Raw genomic sequence first — 17,147 nt, forward strand, 5'->3', positions numbered from 1 at the left:
TCCCCTGCCTGGTGGGTGGGAAGGCCCCCCGCCACACACACGGAACACCGATGCGAACAGCCTTCACTCACATGACCACATGAAAGCACCTGCGCTTTTATTATGATGATGATTATCTCGCCGCTCCGATGGTGCCACGAAGCCCATCCAAGCAGCGTTTTTAGAACTTTGGAGAAGAGGGCCGGGCACACGTTACTCCGACCGTATATGGTCGGGCTTAATGACAAGCGAGCCGTCATCAAAGATGAAGCGATTTGGAGCGGGCTTTATGGGCGCCGTGGAAAAAAGAAATGTTCCGTTGTGAATGGAAAGGAGGACTCCCCGTCATTTCCGTGCACCTCAAGTGTGTCTTAGGTCAACAAGCGCGTCCTTCGCCTTCGTGCGAAGGCGTCGGGTCGAGTTGATGATTGATGGCCCCGGCTGATGGCGATCTCTCCGCATCTCCCTCCCGCCTTGTTTTCACAGGGCAGCACTCTCAGAAAGCGAAAGATGTATGAGGAGTTCCTCAGCAAGGTCTCCATCCTCGGTAAGTGTTTGCGCAGTACGAGCGTAGCGTGCGAGGAGGACGCTCTTCGGCCATATTTCATCCAATGCAGCTGCGGAATGCCCTGCGTGTTTTGCTTCGCCGCACTGCAAATGCGTCTGCCGCGTTAATGTCACAGAGTCTCGAGGGCGGGCACTCTAATAGGGCCCGACATGTCATCACACGTTTTGGAAAGCCCTGCGTGGATCAAGAAAGACATTTTCCTTTGGTTCACTTTTAGTGGCACCAGTCATTGAAATGAACCAAAAAAAGTAGCGTGCGAGGAGGACGCTCTTCGGCCGTATTTCATCCAACGCAGCTGCGGAATGCCCCGCGTGTTTTGCTTCGCCGCGCTGCAAATGCGTCTGCCGCGTTAATGTCACAGAGTCTCGAGGGCGGGCACTAATAGGGCCCGACATGTCATCACACGTTTTGGAAAGCCCTTGCGTGGATCAAGAAAGACATTTTCCTTTGGTTCACTTTTAGTGGCACCAGTCATTGAAATGAACCAAAAAAAAACAAACAAACCCAAAAACGGTTTTACGGTTTTCTATTTTTGTGAAAATGAAAAGGCGTAAGATTAAAAGTCGGCTTTTGGAAATCCAGCAGTTCGAGTACTTTCAAGTCCTAATCTAAGCGGTGACCATCTTTCAAGAGCCCCTCTTCTGTGACAATCACAACGGAAGCATCGACATCACGGCTACCAAAGCAAAAAGGAGATTCACAAATGTGGAGCTCTCTCTGGTTTTTAGGAGCGGAACAGGGCTTCTTTTCGCCCAAAACGTCCGTTCCTGACCAAAAAGTAGAGAAAACCGAGCCTTTTTCTTTTTTTGTCAGAACGCACAATGGCGACTTTGACGCACACATCCCTGCGAAACACACACATTCAATTGGAGTCTCAGAACGCCGCCTTTTGGCTTGCCTCCTTTCTTGGTGCGCTTGTCGAGGCCCGCCTCTCCCTCGCCAAAGTCCCGCGCCCCTCTTCATTCCCCTTTCTGTCGCTTTCCGCGGCCGTCAGTCAGAGGAGGGGCGGGAGGCGCCGGTGTTTTTGTTTGTCTTTGATTTTCCAGATAGCCACGGAATTAGGTCCAAGTCCTTGATGTGGTGCAGCAAAGTGCTTGGTGGGCGTCGCCGGGTGGGGGTGCGGGCGTATCGGGGCTACGCGAGCCAAATCCCGACAGGCGATTCCCCGTGTACGCGGCCAGGCGCCAGCGAGCGCGAAATATCAGAGTCGGCGCATTTTGTTGGTCGCCTCACCTGCGGTCACCGGCACGGGAGCCCGCTTGCCAGACGCAAGACATCCATCGACGGCGCAGCCCCGCATGGGTGGAAACCGGACACCTCCAAACTCACCAAACTCGGCCTTCCTTCATCCTGCACCTTCACAACACACACACGGATCAGTTAGCAGGCCCGATAGTGAGGGACAAAGAGATTCCTCCCGCTCTACTTTTGCGTCTCGAAACTGAATGCCCAAGCTCAAGCCGAGGAGTCTTTTCTCCGCACATTCTGCTCGTAAACCGTCGGGATTAGGCGACAATCTTTGGAGCTTGCGTTTGAAACCTTCTCCCTGTAGCTTTTGGCTCGCCGGGCTTACAACTCCTCAAAGGTTTCGACAAAGAGAAAGCAAATGTCTTCGACGTTGCATAACGTAGCGCAGGTAAGAGCGTTGTCAATCAAAGACCTCAACGACGACTTGGAAAAACGGTTGCATCTTTCTTCTGCTCGTACAGACTCTCATGTTTGAGCAACAGAAACATATCCGCTTCAAACCTCCGGTGGACTCGGTCAGCCCTCGGCTTCTTCTCGTGGCTTTTCCCCAGCGTAACTACAAGGCGCTCTAAAGCGCCTACGCCAGACTGGATCGCATTCGAGCAGTCTTTTTCAAAAAGCGGACTCCCGTTGCTTCCGGCATTCTCACCGGGGCGCGGCACGCAACGAGGGACCCTCAAATGCCTTTTTCACCGTGACGCGTGCGCGCTCACTGCTGACGACGAGGCACTCTAAAGTGGCCATGCCAGTGGACTATCCAAAGCACAGAGGCATTTTCCCGATGGTGAAAAACCGCTGAATGATCGATAAATAGCGTTTAAAACAATAACAAAAAGTGACTTGACAGTGTTGAGGCCCGACGTAAAGGAGGCAAGGAACGTGCAAGGCGTTGGCCCCGGTTATTCGTCAGATGGTGTCTGTGTGTGTTTTGCGATGGCAGAGTCCTTGGATAAATGGGAGCGTCTGACTGTGGCCGATGCCCTGGAGCCGGTCCAATTCGAGGACGGGGAGAAAATCGTGGTCCAAGGGGAGCCCGGCGACGACTTCTTCATCATCACGGAGGTAACCGTTTGTGGCATTTTTCTGCATGCAGTAGTTTTGCCCTCGTTTGGGGAGCAATTTTTTGGCGGGCTCATCCCGGAGGTCCAAAGCAAGGGTTTTATTCGGGGAATGACCGGTTTTCTTTTGGACGTGAACAACAGTTACTTCCACAAAAGCGCGCGTGGCGGGGACATTTGGAGCCACAAACCGCGATGGGGAAATTCTCGTTGCGAGCTTTGCTCATCCTTGCGGGTTGTTCAATGATAAGTCCCACGTGGACCTCATTGGCCGACTGACGACGCAGCAGCCTCAGGAGCAACTTGGGCTTGGCCACCTTGCTCCGTGGTCGCAAAGTGCCAAGCTCGGACCCCTCTACCGCTGAGCCACGTTGGCGGCCACATACGTTGGCCGCACAGTTTCTCACCTCAAAAGCCATTTCCGGATGCCGGCGTATACTTTTCGTATATCGGGGTTTGGGACGCCGATCAGACATTAAGAGCAAGTCATCAGTCCGCATGCGGCGGAAAAGCCGATGCGCCGAGGAACCGCGCGGCAGGACGGCAAGAGCGCAAGTCGGCGGAGGGCAAGCGGAAGCACCCAAACTCCCTTTTTCATTTCTTTCAACCTGGATTGGCTGTCCGTCACCGTTGAAACGGAAACCCCTTTGGAGTCTGCTCGTGGATCTTGTCGTGGTTTCGGGTCGTTTTTTTTCGATGCACGTGCGAGTGCGGGATGGGCCGTTTCCGCTGTCTTTTCTCGCTCGTTTCACATGGGCCACGTGACATCACATGATGTGTGATCCCTTCCTCCTGTCGGTCTTGCCTTTTTCGCCCCTAAGCTCTCCGGCTTCTTCCTCTCGTCCTCGACCGCGGCCAAAGCCGACTTTTCCCAGAGCCGGGCGGACCGTGGTGGAATGCGTGTTACTCGCTGGCTTTCACACGGGGTCAGGAGACTCGGCCTCCGGGGACGCGGGCGGGAGAGGGAGGGATGAGTCAAAGCGGGCGGCCGGCGGGGGGGGGTCGGACCGGACTCGCAAGATGGCTTCTTGCTCCCTCCCGAACCCAAAGTCGTTTCCTCACGCGCACCCGCTTGAAATCCTTTTCATCACGTCTGCTTGAGCTGGGGATTTTCTCGCTGCTCCTCCGACTTTGTCGCCCGGAGGATTTACATCGCGGACGCGCGATTCCCATGCCGCGTCCATCGTACATGCAGTATGATCGATTTGTTTTGGGGGGTTTTTTTGCCATCCGTTCACGTGTCATTTTCCAGGGGCTTTGACCCAGTCTCACCGTCTTTGCCTGACTGGTCGCCTGAAACAAGCCACGTCTCGCTCACACACCTGCGCATGCACTTTGTCACCTTTGCTCTCGGAGTCGCCCGGAACTTAAAATACACGCGATGGAAGTTACGCTGAGCGATGAAGGCATCAGGAGAACACTTTCACGTACTGTATGACACACACACACACACACACACACACACACCCCTTTGTTTGCCCCTGGGGCCCTTAACCAGCCACTGCGTGTGCGCGCCCTTTCCGTCTTTTGTAGCTACAGGATTGACACCAAATAAATTGGGTCAGCTTTATGACTTAAAATAAACTTCCGAACCGACTGTCAACACGAAAAGTATGCATTGGATCGGGTGCAGAATTATTTTGTTTCCCGGTTGTGCTACCATAGGAGCACTTAACTGAAACGTCGCCAGTCTTGTGGATCCGAAGCCGTTTGTGACTTTTTTGTTTGTTGCGTTTCGACTCGGGATGCGGCTGTCAAATCTTTGTCCAGTTGCATCGTGAACTGGTTATCCCATCGGTATCTCTGCATACAAATTGAAAATTTGCCACGAGTGAACACAAAAACATGCACGTAAGGTGCGGGTGGTCCGGTCATTTCCGGCACCGCACCAGCTCAATCTACACCCAAATCCGTATTAATAGCCGCGGGTTGCTACTATGTCCTATTCCCAAAAGTCGTGATTTTGAAACTCCCTCCTTGCCCCCTGCCCCGTGAGAAATCTTGCCACAAAAGGTCCGGTGACAAGCCGAAGGTGACTTGAAGTCCAACACGTTTGAGCGGGATACAGCCCAAGCAATATTTGACCCCAGTTTTGGCTCCTCATTAGGGTTGATTATCTTCATATTTCGCATCACAAGCCTACTCAACGGAAGGATTAGCGATGAGGGGGGAGCGCGTCACGGAACGCTCAGGTTGGTTTTATCACCCGCTTTGAGTTTTCCTCCCGACATTTGACAGAGATCCGACGTGAACCGAAATGCATATCGAGGGCGATGCTCGCCAATGTTATGTTCGTGACGCGGACATTTGTTGGAAGCCGCTGCGGCAAACAACAGCTGCGGGCGACGCTCATTCTGGGCAAGGGCCACGGAAAAGCCATTTCCCTTCAAAGTTTTCACTGTTTTGTCGTCTGCGTGCCAGGTTGTCGGGGTCCGTTCGTCTTGGACGCGGCAGTCGTTTCCATGTTGTGTGTGAGTCATCGGCTTTGGATGCTTGGATTTATGACACTCTGGAGAGAATCAAGCAAAGCCCGTCCAAATTGTCCTCCTTGCTTGGAATATGTGAGTTGTGGTTTCTGTGCCTCCCACGGAACAGGTGGCCGTTCCATACAACAACGCCCCCCCCCCCAAAAAAAAAAAAAGAGAGAGGGAGAGAGACCCAAATCCCGTGCACCTGTGTTTTATGAAGCAAAGGAATTTCTCCTCTGCTTAATCCTCCTGATGATGATCAGCTCCGTTCAGTAACTCCTTCCGTCCGTTTCCCCCCCCCCCGTGTCCATCTTACTATCCTTCCGCAACCCATGCCCCCAATCCCCCAATTCTCCCTCCTGCCCGTCCCGTCTCCAGGGAACAGCCTCTGTTCTGCAGCGCAGGTCCGACAATGAGGAGTATGTCGAGGTAGGACGACTGGGACCCTCCGACTATTTTGGTGAGTTGCTGCGCATCCGTCCAAGTGCCGCAAAGCCGAAATTCCTATTCAATCCTCGTTTGGATTTTGCAAGACGGGAAGCCATCAAATGACACGCCGTCACGCAACATATTTGAATGAACCAGGTCGCTCATGATGGTCCTCGAGTGTCGCAACATTCAATCTCGGAAAGTCATTTGAAAAGCTACAGCTCAACTCAAGTGTATTTCTCGAGCACTTGAAAAACAGCCACTGCCGTCGACGAACCGGCGCTGTACATGGAACAAAAATTATTCGGCCAACAACGAACCATAAATTAATTAGGAAGACAGCGGAAAGCACAAAAACAGTCAAACTCAAAATCGAGTCTCATGTGGAGTTAAAAGCCAAAGAATGAAAATGAGTTTGAAGACGAGTTTTGCAGATGGGCAGCGAGGGGGGGCTCGCCGCACGTTCATTCCAAAGAGAGGGAGCGGCAATGGAAAAAGCCTCAAATCCCCTCGGAGCCTCCGCTTGGTTCTCGCTACCTCCACTAGTGTCTGGTCCCATGCAGACCGGCGGAGGCAGCGGGCGGGAGCTCCGAGAGGGTCGGTGGGACCGGGCCATTTCAAGATTTCTGATCTTCAAAAGAACTCTTTCAAAAAAAAAAAAAAAGGAGCCGGTGAAGGGATGCCAGAGTAGGAAAGAGGTGCTACCTCTCTATATGAGTACCCGTCAAGAGGCGAGCGGCGGCATTCTGGAGCGACTGGAGACGCTTCATGGAGCACTGGCTGACGACAAAGTCAAGTACATGACAGTCATCCAGCTCAACTCAACTGTATTAAGAGAGCACCCTCACCTACAAAAATAAAGACAAGTGAAACAAGAACATTCAAAACAGCGAACCCAATAAAAGGACTCAAATTGTGCCGAGTTGAAAGGCAAAGAATAGAATGTCTTTTAAGATGACCTTGAAAGATACACACGGCGGGGCCTGCAGAAACTTTACCAGTGGCAAGATAACGAGGTATGAGTTTGGATTATTTGGCGGATTTTTTTTTTCATAGTCATAATGAGACAGCTTATTATTAGTAGGACGAAAGAAAGGCAGTAACTGTTTTCAAAAAATTGAATTTAAATGAGTTCAAATGTTCAAAAGTGGCATGTCACAATCCAATCGTGCAAAAATAGTCGTACGGGAAAAAATTTGAGAATATTGTTTTCTTAAAATAGTTGTCATGGAACAAGAAAAAAAGTTCCAAAATCAATTTTGTGCAAATACTGCAGCTAACAGCTGAAATAATAGGAGCAATACATTGAAGTATTCGGAGAGAAAAAAAATGCGTGAGGAAATTTATCTAGACAAAGATCCGGTATCATGTTCTGACAATAAATTTGTAACAGTTATTCTCACACAACAATATTATTTCTTTTTTGTGTTCGACCATAAGAAAGGATATTAAAAAAAAAAAAAAAAAAAGGTCAGGATACACAAACCGTTTCATTCTATTTATGATGTTCTTACGATCTGCTTGGATCATGTCCAATCCTCTTTTGCCCAAAGTGCTTTGATGGAACAGATGATTGAGATTTTCAGACAATTTACAATGAGAGCGGGCCAGTAAAACCCGCGCGTGTCGTCCCCGTTTAGGTGAGATCGCGCTGCTGCTGAACCGTCCGCGGGCGGCCACGGTGGTGGCCCGCGGCCCCCTCAAGTGCGTGAAGCTGGACCGGCCTCGCTTTGAGCGCGTGCTGGGTCCCTGCTCCGAGATCCTCAAGAGGAACATCCAGAGATACAACAGCTTCATCTCGCTCACCGTCTGAACGGCACACGCAACGGGCCAGCCAACCCGGGACCCGGCCTGTGGCTTTTACTTTGACCACATTTACAATGACAGGGTGCTCATTTCCTGTTCCGTTGGTTTCGTTTTTTTGTTCTTTTTTTCTTGCTCACTTTTGCCCCGTGCCGTTGTATAGCTTCATGTATAAAAACAAAACACACGAACAAAACAAGTTTCCATTGTGTTGTAACGGCTCATATGCAGAGTAGCGGCTGTGTATGATGCACAACATTTTACACTTTTCATGTATTTGCGGAAGGAAGACACATCTATTTGCTTGCTGCTTTGCCTTTTTTTTTTTTTTTTTTTTTTTGAGGCGGTGCTCATGACAACATTATTTAGGTGAGTTGCTTCTGTGTTACCAATTCATTTGCGTGGCAGAAATATTCTTCAAAATAACAGAATAAAAATCTCAACATCATATTGTGTCAATTGGATTTAAAAGGTATGGCAGGTTTTTATGATATCAACATAACAAGACCAAGATAAATCAGTCCAAAACTTTTTCCACAAATTACCGTGGCCTGTAACAACGCCATTGAAAACAGAAACCTTTCCAAACAGCGCTAATGTGTTGGCACGAGTGCGCACACCCTCATCACGGCGGATGTGGCCGTGTTCAGAAGTTCCTCACAGTTACTTGTCGTTAGCTGCACTCTATTATTTTATGACCGCTTTTTTTTTTTTTGTGTGTGTGTTGCAGTGAGTTACTTGGTAACATTTACGGTTTGTTTTTTTTCTGTCGCTTAACTGTCAGCCGGCAACTTTTGCAAAGTCACCACTTCGTGGTCATTGTAACTGTTAGCGAGTCCCATAACTTGCCGCATCGAAGTGACGACAAACAAAGTAACTTTGACGTAGCCACATTGTTAAAGTTAATTATTTCAAGCCACGCTTTGTTAGTTACAGTTACTTAGTTCCAAAGTGGGGATGTGAAACGGGAGTCGCCGCAACCCCGCCACTTTATTAAGTGCCTCTGATTAACACCGGGTAAAGTTCGGCTGCACTCATACTTTGTTTTTCCGCATACGGAGCTTGTCCGGGTTCTATTCATGATGGGAACAAGTTTTGAAAATGGTGCAGCTCGGTCATCGTCAAAGCTTGGCACTTGGACAGGGGGTGTGTAGACTTTTGATATCCACCGGATGTACACTCAAGAACGTCTCGGGATTTTTCGACCGGCTTGTTATCGTTCTTGTTGGCCGAAAAGCTTTTGCAGCGTTTTGCCAATGTCGAGCGAACACAGCAGTTTTGGCACCCGTGTGTCGGATGGTCCGCCGATCGTCAAAAGAGGAATAAATGTCTCCCCTTCCGATGCAATGATGTGAAATGGAGTTTTTGTCGCTCTTCCTTTCAACAATCAAAGCATCTGAAGAAAAAGAGAGAAAACCTCCCGAGCCGCCTCTTTTTTTTTTCATGCACGCTGGGCTCAGGGGAATCAGCCTTTCTTTCTTCCTCAGACCTGTTCCCCCCCCTCCATTTGGCACTCTTGCTTCTTCATCTGCATACATTTATGATGCTTTTTTTTTGGCCTTCATCCTTGACCTCACACCAACATCCTTCCTTCCTTCATTCCTTATTTGGTTCCCGCAGGCTCGACATCCGTCTTTCCTTTCCTTCAACCTACTTGAGCGCCTTTTCTCCATCACCTTTTGTTTTTCTTTCATGCATCCTGATACCCTCCTGTCACTTTCCGGCCTTCCCTCCTTCCATCGCCTTTTTTTTTTTGTTGTTGTTTTATTCAATGGTGCTTCAAAATCCACTTCTTTTCTTCTGGACTCAAACAATGAAGCCATTCTTCACGCAACCTGCTTTTTGTTTAAAAAGAGACCATCATATTTGGGGCCTTGTGTTCCCATCACGGAACCTCACTCTGTACCTCCAACAGGTGTCGCCCCCACCCCTTCCTCCCTCCCTACTCCTCCTCCTCATTCCCCTCACTCAAAGCAAAGTGTCAATCATCCGTCGGGCCGAGACGTCAGAGGGTCGCCGAGCTCCACCCAGACGCTTTTCAGGAGCTTTTGACACATTCCTCCCCATCTTAATGGGCACTAAATCAAGGGAGGAATGCGAAGCCCCCACGCCCCAACGACAACCCAGCCGGCCACGCTCGCCGACATCGAGTTCAACGAGGCACGGCCCGTATCCGCATGAAAAATAACACGCGTTCATCACTGAGCGCAGCCCGTGGGTCGCATCTTCAGTTGCCTTTTTGTTGAGATCATAAGAGCGCTTCGCCCAACGCGGCAACGCTCGGCCGTGCCTTTCGCATTCAAGCCTTGCCGACCGCGTACAAAACGAGATGGCTGCCGGCGATTTGATTGGGCGCAATCTTTTTTGTTCTGCCGCCAAACGGAACGTTCTCCCTTCGAGGCCCTTCTCCGCTTCTGCGTCATGTGCCCCCCCCCAAAAAGTCATGACAGGAAGCTCGAAAAAAATAAAGTAATACAACAAAAACGGTCACAACATTTTGAGGCGACCAAATAAAGAAAGTAAGTAACATCGTCCGCTCTTCAGTATTTTCCCTCCTAATCTTACAATGTCATATTGTGAAAAGTTTCACGTTTCGGGCTGCTTTCTAAGCTTCTCAGGCCGACCACTGACCCGCCGGGGTCAGAGGTGAGCGCCCGGCCCGCTCACAGGTGATGGAGCAACAGTGAAGCTGATGGGATTGAAAGATTCGGGACGGGCTCGCTTCAAAATGGGTCAGGAGATCATCACAAGGTCCGGATCAGCGGACTTACAGCCTACATGGGGGTTTTACAAAAGAAAGTTGGAATATTGCAAGGAAAGAGACACGGAAAGGAAAAAAAATCGTCAGCATCTTTTTTTTTTTTTTTTTTTTAAGGTCCACACATGAGAATCCATTTGTTTTGTGGAAATATGAGCTGGGCTGAGATAGCGCGTGTTTGTTATTCAGCTTTTCTTTTCCCAAGCTTCGTTATTCCTCCTCATTTCCTGCTCAACAGATCCTCCGTGCGCATGCAAACCGAGACCTGGAGAGCTGGCCCCTGAAAAGACGCGGAGGAAAAACAAGCAGAAGCCTGAAGCTCTCCCTCGGGCCAGGCAAAAGGGCTCGGATGCCTTTTTTGCGAGCTAGCCGGCCAGCCAGCCAGCAGTGGCCGGCGCGCGTGTCAACCGGACAGCTCCTGCGGCTGGCGGCCGCCTCTCCACGCCACCGCAAGCGTGCGCACAGTCCTATCGGTGGACTTTGAATTCAGAAAGCATTCAAACGTATTCAATGGAAAACGGCCCGCGCCGGCCACGATTTGGTGTGAATCAAGTTCAGCTGTTCTCCACTTGGTATTTGATGTCATCACATTTTGACAACGCGAAGCGCAGAGAGCGTTCACTCAGTACAGGTGCGCAAAGCCACGAGTCGACGGCTGTCAAGTACTTCCGGCCGGTCGGCTTTCCGCAACAAAAGCCCGCGCCCCCCCCCCTCCCGGGAGAGCGTACGGCCGGACCGACGCTCTCTCTAAAGCCGGCTGGAATGTGCACATTTGACAGAGGTGTGTAACCAGAGAGCGCGCTCTCCTCTCTTTAAGCCCATAATGGAGCCCCTTCCTGTCGCTGATCAGCATCTCGTCATCTCCCTTCGGCCTCGGGATTGGCAAACGTGCTTTGAAGTGGAGGAGGAGATTTTCACCCTCTTTCTGGTCTGGGCACCGCACCGTCGTGACAGAATTCAAATGGCACTGAAGTCCCGTCTTGCTCCACACTTACCGGTCACTCTTCTCTTGGGCATGATGGCGAGAGAATAGGAGAAGGACAAGAAAGTAGACCTCGTTCCTGATTCTGATCTTGAAGTGTGACTTTGATGGATGGCTCGATAGAGGAAAAGGCAGACACTTGTTGGAGCTCCTTTCTCTCTTGTTTGAACTGCTTTTTCCATCTCTGGCATGTGCATCGAAGCGATCCGCATTGGACACGGTCGCCTCCCGTGGGCTGTTGTTAACCACCGCTAAGCATTAGCGCCACCGCTGCACAACCGCCTCGTCTCTAAACCGGCTGAGGTGCGGTTGCCGCGGCGATGTGGCCGCGTTGAGCAAAATCTCAACCCCCCCGCTCCGTACTATGTCACGGCATAACTTGAGCCCGACTGTACTGAATGCAGAAAGCCCTGAGTGGGCCACAGCGGGCTTTGGAATCCCTTCAAGTCGGACAACTTTTGCAACTTTTACTCTGTGTGAGCATCTACTGTTCTCAATGACACACTTTCCTATCGGATTGTTACATCTCCAACTGAATACATTTGGTTGAAAGTAGTTATGTTCAGCCCCATCCTTGACAACATTGTCAGTATTTAAAAAAAAAGCAGCCAAAAAAACCCCAAAACAACCAAACAAAATACACCAAACAAGTCTCGATACAAAACTTATTGGCGGTTGTTTATGGACGCAGTGTTAGCATCACACATCGGTTTCTGGAACTTAAGCCGGCCACCGATCCAGGATCACATGAAATGTGAAGCGCTTTTCACATATAAAAGTCCAAATAAGCCAGTGGTTCTCAATTATTTTCTGTCATGCCCCCCTAGGAAGAGGAAAACATCTCGCCCCCCGCACCACTATAAATAGTATCATTTGTCTAGAAAATTGTTCTCAGTACACCTTTGCATAACACGGTATCCTTATTAACGTATAAGAGAATAAAAAAGAAAGAAACATGGACCAATTTACAACACAGAATAGCTTTACTAACTGTAACAGAAAAGATTTAAAGTGCATCTGAAATTCAAAAATAACATTAAATCCTTCATTTAACTATAAATATTTTTTGACTGACCATGTCAAACCACATGAGACCGAAGAATAAAATTACAAAACCAATAACTAATAATGCATTCAAACTAATCACCAACATTATCTCAGGAGCACAATATTTAAAAAAAACTTTAACCAGCAAAACAAAAATATATCAAATAACTTGTGCTTTTTTTTTTTTTTGATCAAAGATGAAGTGGCGACAACGAGCACGTTTTGCAATGCCCAGCTTTTCGAAGCGAGGTTTGAAGCAGGACACGGCAACTCTCGACTCCTGCTCAATGTGAAGCCGGGACCGGTACAGCCTTTTAGTTTACGTCCTTAAGTAACAGTCACAAAGCGGCATGATCGTTGGCAATATTCGGCACGTTTTCGCTTAAAAAAAAACTCAAGCGTCTTATCAGCGTGATTGGGTGTCATGTCTTTAATTGACGCCTTAATTGATTTGGCTTCATGCTGTCCGCTACCAACATTTTGAGACACAGTAAGCTCACCGATCTTTCCTCGTCTGGTACCGTCGTGACAGTGGAGCCAAGCGCAACACAAGCCTCGTCGTACTGCATTTCCTCCCTTACGATGCTCCCTGCGCAAACTCTGCCAATGACAGCGCCACTGCCCCCTAACGTCGTGGCGGTGAAACTGCACTTTATTCTAGGACTGTACAAAAATAAAAAAGCATGTTCCCCGAGGTCAAACGCGCCCTCCTTGACTGAGCCCCGCGGCCCCCCCCCCCAGGGGGGCAGCCCCCCTATTTTGAAAAACAATGAAATAACCCAAAGCCTCAACACTCAAATCACACTCAAAAAGTCAAGCGAAGCCATGCCCTCACCTGAGCAGGAGAGGCGCATCAAGAGGAAAGTTGAAGGCCGGGGCCCTGAACCATTTTCCAATGCGCATATCGTCACAAAGGCGTGCCGTGGGCTGTCCCGAGCCGAGTCAGACCGCCGCAGAGCCGGGGAGACCCGGAAAACCTTCCTCCTTCTCCCCCTCCTTCTGGCCCGTTGCCAGCGCTTCCAACGTGGCGCACACATGTCGAAAAGGTCACGTCTTGATGGACAACAGAGCAGCGGCAATTAGTCTGCTATTTCTTTCAGTCACTGGAAGTCCCCCTGTTTTCTGACGCCGTGTGTGTCCAATGTTGTTTTTTTTTCATTCCTAAAGAATAGAGGCAGTGTTCAAGTGGGGGAAAAGGTGAGATGTGAGGGGGTGGGGGGGGGGCAGCATGTAAAGACTTGAGCAGGGATTGTAGCTTTCCGTCTGTCCGTCCAATTGTGGAAATGGGCGCTCACGCATGAGAGAGCGCAGGTGTGCGTGCGTGTCGACCTGACACGTTATGTACAGTCTAGGTGCGAGCGTATTGGACGGTGCGCGAGAGCGCCTCTTCATAGCTGAGCAACAAGTCTGGTTTCGCACCAGCTGTTGCTTCTCGTTCCTTGCGAAATGAACTTTGACCGTCAAGACAGCAGCCCGCAACCTTTTGAGAATGTCGGAATTGGAAACAAGATGATCGCGCTTCTTGTCGGGTTCTTGTGGCTCGAGCGGAATCCGTGAAAAGCTGCGAGCGTAGAGCAAACATTGCCCACGCTCTGGCTGGCCGGAACAACTTCCCGGTCATTTCTCTCCTCCGTGCCATTCCTGGTTCACACCGCAGGGCTATTTCCAGTTCCCCCGACGATGACCTTTCTCACACCGGGGCTGGAAGCGTCGGCGACGGTGTCGTGACAAGAGCGCAGCACAGTTTGACGCATCCGGACATCAAATAGAGGCCTGTCGCCCGGGGAAAGGGAAGCGTTTGCGCGCCCTGACCCACGGTGGCTTCGGTCTCTGCCGTCTGGCCCTTTGGAGCCGGCGTACTTCTGGATCAAACAGTCCTGGGAGATGGAGCTTGACCGCGTTACAGAATTTGGAAATCTCAAATTTGGACGTCCAACCGGGATTCTTTTGGATTTGGCACATGCGGATTTCAAACAGAGACGGCGACGTAGCCGGACCAAAGCGCCCGTGGACTCGCAATGCTGCTTTAGGGCGACTGTACTTCAAGAAGCCCGTCTCAAATTTGGAGAGCGCCTCGAGCAACAGAAATTGGATTGATGTGTGAGACTTCAAATCTGGATAGCAGCTTGAGCACTTGAGGCCTACCATGCGTCTTACTCAAAGACTCAAAGGAAACAACTGACCTCTCTCCAGAATGTGTCCATTTCACATGTGGAGATCACGATCAGCAGAAATTTGTTGGGACACATTTCCACTCAAATTTGACCACCGTCCAGAATTTGGGCAGATTAAATCTGCCGACTGGGCGGGACTCTTAAGATTGACGCCCCTGGGCATCGATTGGAAAGAAGGGCGCGCCGGTGGCGTAGAATTTGCACGCCCAAATGGTCGGACCCGTCGACCTGCCCGGGTGTCCTTCACCTGTACAATATTGAGCTTTTCGCACTCTGCGGGCCGCCAAAATTCTTGCGCGGGAAGAATTTGGACACGCTGCGGGAATAGGAGGCCTCAATGCTTGAAACCACAACGGGCGACTCACCATTTTCACGTTGCTTTTGTTATCTTATCTACGAGTGACCTGGCCCTCGCGCGCAAATGTTGGCCGGCCCCTGTCCTCTAACCTTTCAACCTGGTTGAATCTGTCCTCATGCGTGGCTTTTTTTTTTTTTTTCTTCTGTAGGATAAAAATGGGGGGGGCGGCCGAGCGTTATACCAGTTGACCAGTTGGAAGGGCGGCTGCAGTGTTTGGCTTCCCCTGACTCTCTCACATTCAGGTGAGAGTCGCTGTGACTCCCGTCGTGTATATGCGATGCTTGTTTGTGTGCATAAAGAGGTTGCCCGGGATATGCACTCTGCTCTGGATAGATTCCAGATCCGGGACTGTATCGCAAAGCAGCCGCTGGAATCCACCTTTGCTCCTGGAAAATCTCACCTGAATCATGTGTGTGTGTGGTGTGTGTGTGTGTGTGTGTGTGTGTGTGTGTCCATTTGTCCCGGTGCAAATCTACTTCGAGAATTTGAGAAATCTCTTTGGTCCAACAAGATACTCGTGTTGTATCAAAAATGGACTAAAACAAGGCCTAAAGGAGCAACGCCCTGAAGCATGAGTTCATCGCCATACCACCAAATCAGTGCCATTTGCTTGTTCTACTTTTTGTTTTGCCCGTGTACAAAGGGCTCTCGTGCATGAAAATTATAATTCAAGGATGGCACAAAACTGCTGAAGAAGAAACCAACATTAGGTGCAAGAATTCATTTTGTACTCCCCCCACAAAAATAAACTCTCTCAACATCGGAACATTATATTCAGGTACTACAGTATGATTGTCTTGCTTGTCATTCAGTAGCCTCCAACAATGATTACGGTAGGCCATTCACGTCATAGTATAGGGCAGTATACAAGTGCATCTAAGCCATGTCTGCCGCAGCCTCGTGTGTGTGTGTGGTGTGTGTGTGTGTGTGTGTGTGTGTGTGTGTGTGTGTGTGTGTGTGTGTGTGTGTGTGTGTGTGCGCGTGTGCGAGTGTGTGAGTAAGCCAACCATAAATGTAACCACGTCTTCTAAAAGGCCCCATCACAAGACATGAGCTGCTGTTTAATAGCACACATTCAAAGGCCCCGAGGCAAAAAGCTGCTAATGGAGCTGACTTTGTCATCATGGGCGTCGACGAGTGAGTTGAGGTTTGAGTCGAACAAGCCTCAGGAAGAGGCGGCTCCGTCAGAGTGGCGGCGGCCTGCGCCTTGCGCTCGGGACGTAGCGTCCGCGCGCGCGTGTTTGTTTGTTTGTCCGTCGCAAGGCAATCCAGCAGCAGGCGCGATCGAAGGAGGATTCGCCAATGTCAAATATGAGTTGTGGAATACGCCGCCCCTTTCTCTCTCTCGTGGGCTCTGTTATCTGGTTTTATGGCCACGTCAAGGCATAACTGTCTCGGGATCAGAGCTCAGATGATGTTGATAAAGTGTGCGTCAACAATGAGTCTTGTGAGCTTTGAGCAGACGCACTTGTTCGCATCACGGCCATTGCCATGTTTTGATGCTTGAACCCTTATTTGGACGTTCGCTGGGATATTTGGCTCAAATTCTGATCTGGTTCCCTCATTGGCTCGAATGTGGACATTTGCCCCTTGACCGGGTCACATGGGGGCCACCGTCACTCCAACGGAGAGATGAACTTGAATTTGGACATGAGCTGGAGATTTGGACATTCTGCTCACATCTTGACACGGTGCCTTCGTTGGCTCAAAGACAGACTCTGTCCGTTTGTTTTTGCAATTTTTGCCAACATTGACATTGTCCCTCAAGTGACAATGTTGGGAAAACATTTCCACATTGTCCCGTTCTCGGGAAATGAAACTGAAATGCGGACACGGCCGCCACAACTGGGCCACACTTCCACTTTGTCCTTCGATTGGCATTTTGCTCGACATCATCTCTACACTTGAGGACAGGACTTGGATCAAAGTGGAACATTGGCCCTTCACTCGGACAGTTGGCTTAAATGTGGGCGCCGTCTTATTTTTGGAACATTTGGATCAGATTTTCGCATCGTTGGCTATCAGGAAATTTTGCGAAAAAAATGTCGCTCCGTTTGGTCGTGTTCCTCAAATTTGGGTCTTGTTGAGTTTTGACAATGTTCCTCTCTTCGGGCATCTGGCTCCAATTTGGACCGCTGCGATAGACCACTACTTTTGTTCCTGTTTGTACTGCTTGAAGAACAGAGCGGTTGTATTCTATTTGAGGAACGTTTTGGTTTCGGACCAACCTTAATATTGATTGTTGAGAGACAAGACCCCCCCCCCCCCCCCACAA

General features: G+C 49.9%; 1 protein-coding gene and 1 long non-coding RNA gene across 2 annotated transcripts in view; one reads left to right on the forward strand and one right to left on the reverse strand.

Annotated features, from left to right (window-relative positions):
• The window catches only part of prkar1b (protein kinase, cAMP-dependent, regulatory, type I, beta), a 25,220-nt gene extending 17,219 nt beyond the window's left edge, over positions 1-8,001 (forward strand). Inside the window, exons 8-11 of the mRNA XM_019873059.1 lie at positions 466-526; positions 2,736-2,857; positions 5,700-5,781; positions 7,391-8,001. Coding sequence (XP_019728618.1) covers positions 466-526; positions 2,736-2,857; positions 5,700-5,781; positions 7,391-7,563 — 438 coding nt within the window. The 3' untranslated portion in view covers positions 7,564-8,001. The remainder of the gene's footprint in view (positions 1-465; positions 527-2,735; positions 2,858-5,699; positions 5,782-7,390) is intronic.
• LOC109517732 (uncharacterized) overlaps positions 4,602-17,147 on the reverse strand; it is a 23,755-nt gene continuing 11,209 nt past the window's right edge. Inside the window, exons 2-3 of the long non-coding RNA XR_002168602.1 lie at positions 16,263-16,265; positions 4,602-4,613 (exon numbers count right to left, since the gene is read on the reverse strand). This is a non-coding gene — a long non-coding RNA (uncharacterized LOC109517732). The remainder of the gene's footprint in view (positions 4,614-16,262; positions 16,266-17,147) is intronic.

This window comes from Hippocampus comes, unplaced genomic scaffold, assembly GCF_001891065.2.
Source record: "Hippocampus comes isolate QL1 unplaced genomic scaffold, H_comes_QL1_v1.1 scaffold522, whole genome shotgun sequence".
Taxonomy (NCBI): domain Eukaryota; kingdom Metazoa; phylum Chordata; class Actinopteri; order Syngnathiformes; family Syngnathidae; genus Hippocampus; species Hippocampus comes.